At 32.7% G+C, this 6,677-nt stretch overlaps 1 protein-coding gene across 1 annotated transcript; it reads left to right on the forward strand.

Annotated features, from left to right (window-relative positions):
- LOC111887395 (nuclear pore complex protein NUP1) lies at positions 1–3,210 on the forward strand. Its single transcript, XM_023883564.3, has 8 exons — positions 1–363; positions 873–931; positions 1,084–1,226; positions 1,288–1,444; positions 1,530–1,844; positions 1,918–2,001; positions 2,080–2,517; positions 2,596–3,210. The coding sequence occupies exons 1-8, from the start codon at positions 51–53 to the stop codon at positions 3,031–3,033; spliced, it is 1,947 nt and encodes a 648-aa protein (XP_023739332.1). The 5' UTR covers positions 1–50; the 3' UTR covers positions 3,034–3,210.
- Positions 3,211–6,677: the final 3,467 nt, after the last annotated feature.

Consider the following 6,677-nt stretch of genomic DNA (forward strand, 5'->3'; position numbering starts at 1 on the left):
ATCCTTTTGGTTTAAAATTTAGGGAAAAGAACACGTAGGGAGAGAGAGAGATGGAGAGCGCTAAGCCGTCGTCTTCGGCGCCGCCGTACTCAGGAGGAGGCGCCGGTGCCGGCGGGAAATACAGGAAGCCTCCTATTTCAAGGAAACGGCCGTCTACTCCTTTCGACCGTCCATCACTGACTACTGGTAATAATAAATCGGCCGAGCCTCAAGACGTTGGCGGTAGCTGGTTGTCGAAGCTTGTTGTCAATCCTGCTCGCCGTCTCATTGTTGGTGGTGCTACCACAATACTGACATCGCTTTTCTCCAAATCAGACTCTTCTTCTGCTGACGAGTATGAGGACGATCCCCCTGGTGATCGCGGTGAGTCACAATGACGATGTCACGCATACAATATTAATTAAAAATTAGGTTTTGAAGTGAATTAGGGTTTCGTTTCTACTTGATTAGTACAATACAATTAGAATACGCGTGGTTTAAGATTGATTACACTGGTATGTTTTATTGAAGCGGCAGTGGCACAATCTCATAACAAGTTCTTTTAATATAATCCATAAACAGCAAGTAGAAATTATTTTTTGTTACTTATTGTAGCAATCAATTTGATTCATGCGTTATTGCATATAAAGTCACCCCTTGCTTACATGCAATTGGTAGATGTTAATTGCTTGTGCCAAAAAAATCTTTGGTCTTTATCAGATTGTTCATGGTTCTGGTGGCATCAAAAAGATTTGGAAGGGCAATGGAAGATTAGAATTCATAATGTAAAGTCTTCCACACTAAAGAGAGATACCAACATAGGGTGAAAAACAGCTAATTATGTTTCTTGTATGTCATTTGCTAATACATGTACTTTTTTTCTTATTGGACAGATGATCAAGATATAGATGCAACTGAAAATGCAAAAAGTGATGATAAACATACTTTAGAGGCAAGTTTTCTTATCCTTTTTATCCCAAGACATGTAAACATATAAACATTCATATGGATATCTGAAATTTTCTAGAATGTAATCATTAAGAGTACGAGGATATATGCTTATATGTCTGTTGTAACTAAATGTATCCCATTATGGTTATGCAGCTTGGAGTATCCAGTAATGAAATGGACAAATTGAAGGGAAGTTCAGAACATAATATTCTCCAACAAGATGAATCAAAGAACTCACCTAGCAATCATGGTTTAGCTAAAATTGAGAACATACTGAAAGGGAAACAATTTTCAAGGTAATTAGTTATATACTTATATTATAATCATTCTCTTTCTAAAAGTTAAAGTATAATACAGGGATGAAAGGAATCGTTTGATGGAGATATTGAATTCTAGATTGGTTGATGTTTCTAATGCTGAAGAAGTGAAGAAAACACCAGAAGTAATTTCTCTTTCTCATGGGAAAGCTAAAGTGGATGTGGTGGAAACCCCAATGCCTCATTTGCAATCAAATGTAAGGAAAAATGTTACTAAATTTTTGTTACTTGTATTGTATTATATAATCAGGTGAAATTTTTTACTTTTCTTGTTTATTGCAGATGCAAGATGAAGTTGTTGCTTCACCTATTGATATTGCAAGAGCTTATATGGGAAATCGAACATCAGAAAAACTAGGGTTTAATACTTACACTATAAAGTCAAAAGATGAAAGGGAAAGTCAAACTCATGATTTGATTCCTTCAAAGCCACATAACATCACACCTTCATCAAAGTCACCCACTTGTTGGCCAGGTGTCATGGTTCAAGAACAACGTGGCTATCTGACCCCACAGATTCAAAGAACCAGATATGGCCTTCATGGTTTCCCAAGAACACCATATTCTAGAACCATCTATTCAAGTACTAAACCAAAGGTATGTTTTGAAGGATACTAAATGACTATTTTACCCTTGTTATGTTTAATTTTGTTTATTATTTTATTAACAGATGAATCAGTTACAAGGTGATAACCAGCCTTCTAATGTTTCCGTGACACCATTCCAACATTTGCGTACTCCTATTTTTAGTCAGGTAATAATTTATTTAAATATTTTAAAAAAAATAGGGAGCTTATTTATTTATTTATTTATTTATTTTTATCCAACACAGATGAAGTCAAGTGGTGATGTCTATGGATCAGTGGGACCAATTCGTCGTGTAAGAAACAAGTTCCCATTTGAACCTCAGTCTGAAAGACGTAATGCTTCTAGAAGCTTTGTGCCTGTTTTTCAGAAGAATCCGGAAGCTTCTGGAAGTAGTGGTACTAGTGGAGCATCTAGTGAAACAGTTAGAAAAATAATGGAACAACTTGATAGACACAAGCCTACGCCTAAAGAAAAAGCAGATGAATTGAAGCTTGCAACTGAATGGAAAAGATCACCTTCTGAAAATAATTCCAATTTGATTATTCCCAATTCTAAGGAAAGTAGCATTTTAGGATCTTTTGTTAAAAAAAATGAAGGTGGAGTTGACCCGGTCAAAACTTTAAACAAGGATGCAGAGCCTTCATTTGTTTTCAAGAATACAAATGCTGCTGCTGATGATGAGGTAAATTATTTATTTATTCATTTATTTATTGTTAACTATTGTTTTACATTGGGAGTTGTTGTGATTGGTTCAAAACAGAAGGAAAAAGAAAAAAGTCAGCCATCGTCATTTGACAAACAAATCAACGGTCAGGATGTGAGTAAAAAGAGACAATCTCAACCAATATTGAAGCCGATTTCCTTCAAAAGGCCGGACCCACAACAAGTGATATCATCATCGGATAACAGCCGTGGATTCACGTTCCCATTCTCTGCCACCGCCAGCTCAGCATCAGAGCCGCCTACACCATCCATCATGTCATATTTTCCGGCGACCGGAGTAGCATCACCGGTTATCCCAAGTTACAGTTTTGGAACAAAGAAATCTGAGCGAATTGTTTTCAGTTTTCCTTCTACAAGCAGTGGTGTTATACCTATTGGTGATGATGGTGAATCTGACCTTAAGTTCAACTTTGGGTCGGATAAAAAAAGGGTGTCTTTTAGTTCTCTAGGAAGTGATGCAATTGCAATTAATTGAACTTTTATTCCTAGAGGAGTCTAGCCAGCACTTTTTTTTTTTTTTTTTTTACGTATCTGATTGATGTTTTTTTTTTCGATAAATATATTTGAAGATTGTATACCTGCAAAATAGTTAAGAGTTTGGGGTTTGACCGCTGTAACAATTGCTTGTGGATGTGTGTCTGTGTCTGATTTACATCTTACAATGTTGTGTGGTGGCTCGAGGAATGACCTTTTCGTAGGAATTTTATGTTTATTGTATTATGATTTCTTTTACACTTCTAAAATTGATAGCCTATGTGCAACAAAAGTGTAAAAAGTGTTGGATGAATGTTGAGAACTTTTACTAGACTACGTTATTCCTCCTAATTAAGAAATCTGAGATTTATTTTGACGATGTAGTTACTGGTCTATATGATATTTAGTAATATGGATCATAAGGTTTTCATTAGTTTTTTCTTTTACAGATTGACTTTTTTCATGCATATGATTGATTATAAGTGAATTTTTATTAGCACAGAGCAAAACTAAAATTTTCATTTTTTAATATGGATTAGACAAATCTTCATAAATGGTCCCTATGGTATCTCAAAATTTGAAGCTTTGTCCTTACGTTTAAAAAACCCCACAAATGTGGTTTCAAAACTTTTTATGTTTGGTCCTTGTTGCTCACTCCATCATATTTTGTCCGTTAACTGAAGGGTATTTTCGTCATTTCACTACCAAAGAGATCATTTATGAAGTTTTTCCTTATTTAAAAAAATATATAATTATTATTATATACTTATAAAGGAAGCATTTTTCCTTTTACCACATTCATTTAAAACTCTTATTTATTTTCCTTTCACCACATTTATTTGAAACTCCCATGACTTTTCAATTTCTTTCTAATAATAATTATAATTTGGCTAATTAGGTTAAATAAATATCAAACCTAAAGTGTAATCATATATAAACCAAATTTCAGTATTAAAATAATATTTTTACTTCTACTTATAAATTTATGTTTTTTTAACTTTTAACATATTATATTTATTTTATTAGTTTTAATATATTGTTCGATTTAAACCATTATCATTTTAAAGATTCATTTTTGGAACAATTTGTATAAAATACTTAAATTATTTATTTAAATATAACATTAGAGGGTCAACTTAAATATAAATTTTACTTTAACTTCAACAACCCAAAAATACTTTATAAATAGTTAAAAGTGATAAATTGTAGTGTCTTTCTAATAATGATTCTAAGTTGATTAATAAGGTTAAATAAATATCAAACCTAAAGTGTAATCATAAATAAACTAAATTTCAATTTTAAAATAATATATTTACTTCTGCTTATAAAGTTATGTCTTTAACTTTTAACATATTATATTTAATTTATTAGATTTAATATGTTGTTTTATGTAAACAATTATCAGTTTAAAACTACAACTTTTGAACAGTTTGGACAAAATACTTCAATTGTTAACTTAAGTATAACATTACAATGTCAACTTAAGTATAAATTTCAGTTCCACTTAAAAACCAAACAACAACTATAAATAACATTAAACACTATATTATATTTAATTTTATTCATGTGTAACTCGCAGTATCATATAATTCAAAATAATCAATATATTATATCAATTTAGTATAAGAATTATTAAATCAAATTTAACAATAACGTTATTGTTATATTTAAAAAAACATATATTTGTAAAGACTTCAACTATATAGATATTTCTGCGCATTACGATGTCAATTTAAATATAAATTTCAGTTCCACTTAAAAAACCAAAGAATATTTTGTAAATAGTTTAAAGTGATAAATGCAAAAATTAAATTGTAATTTCAATTTAACTAAAATATTTCCTAAATATATTTTTATAATCATTAAAAATTTCCAACGAAGTAGTTTAAAATAACTTATAATATCATTAGTTAAAATTAACTCTATATAAATGATTATATTGTTACCTTTAAAATCAAAAAATAATGTTTGATGTTTTAAATAATTATAATGATAGAAATTAAAACAGTAAGCAAATAAATTTTAAAAAATTACTTAACAATAACAACAACTATAAATAACATTAAACCATATATTATATTTAATTTTGTTCATGTGTAACTCACGGGTAGAAATCATTTAAACGATTAAGATTATGAAGTTATAATAGATGTATATATTATCATATAATTCAAAATAATTAATATTATATCAATTTAGTATAAAAATTATTATATGAAATTTAACAACAACGTTATTGTTATATTTAAAAAAACATATATTTGTAAGGACTTCAACTATATAGGTGTCTCTGCGCAACGCGCGAACATTCACCTAGTTTAATATAAAGGGTCCCACACACACACTCTCTCTCTCTCTCTCTCTCTCTCTCTCTCTTTCTCTCTTTCACACACACACACACACACACCACAACCATGCCCCCAACCTACCCTACTCTTTATCTACCATTACCACCACTATCACCACTACCGTCTGCCATCACCACTACCATCACCAGACCAAAATCACCAACCTTATTTCTCCATTCCAGCCAATACAAAACACCATCACCATCGTTGACTTCCACCTGTCGAACCACCACATACTCTTCAACAACGTCATTATCTTTACCAATATCGTATTCTTCATCTTCGTCATTGAAACTTTTCATTTTTTTCTCCCCTATGAATGCCCAATTAATCAATAATGAGCAAACACAACCATCCCATTCATTAAACCAATCACAAGTCCATCAACTACATTAGAACTTAAACATCCAAAATTATCAGATGCAAAATTGTAAGAAATCAGAGATCGTTGCTTCATTAAGTCGAAAATGAAAATTAAGCAAAACCCCAAGTGAATGAAGTCGATTAAACCTGTGTGGCAACCACCGAAGTAGTTTCCTTGAAATCAAATGTAGGTTTTCCGACGAATATACAGATCGAACAACCATAAACCATCCACCGTTGATACCACTAGCCATCGGATTCACAAAGCCAACAGCCAGAACAACCGCCACCACAACAATAGGATCTTGGGAGGTTTTTTCAATGTGGATGAAGAGTTTAAGTGGTTTCTAGATTGAAATCTAGTGGGATGAAGAAAGGCTTCCGACTTGAAATCTAGTGAAGATGAAGAGAGATTTCCGGTGAAGCTCTAATATCCAGCGAGCAATGACGGGGAAGCGATGAAGCTTTCAGATGGGGCCACCGAATATCGAAGGCCATGAAGTTATCAGAGGAGGTAGGAACTGGAAACGCCAATGGTAGGAGGTTTGGTTCACCAGCAGTCAACCGATGGATGATTAGATGGGGATAATTTAGGCTTATCGTTCCCATTTTCTGTGGATAGGCGACTTCAGGCGACAACGGAGACCGACGATGAGGCGAAGGTAAATTAGAGAAGAAGACGGAGGTGTGGGGTGGAGCAAGGAGCACTGAAGATGAATGGTTAGGCTGGGGAAGAATGAGGGTGGGGATTGTGTGTGTGTTTGGAGAGAGAGAGAGAGAGAGAGAGAGAGGCCCTTTTATATTAAATAATTATATTTCCTTTTTTTTTAAATAAGATAGAACTTCATAAATGGTCCCTATAATAGTGAAATGACCTGAATACCCTTCAGTTAACGGGCAAAAGATGACGAAGTGAGAAATAATGACCAAACAT

Source organism: Lactuca sativa, chromosome 8 (assembly GCF_002870075.4).
Source record: "Lactuca sativa cultivar Salinas chromosome 8, Lsat_Salinas_v11, whole genome shotgun sequence".
Classification (NCBI taxonomy): domain Eukaryota; kingdom Viridiplantae; phylum Streptophyta; class Magnoliopsida; order Asterales; family Asteraceae; genus Lactuca; species Lactuca sativa.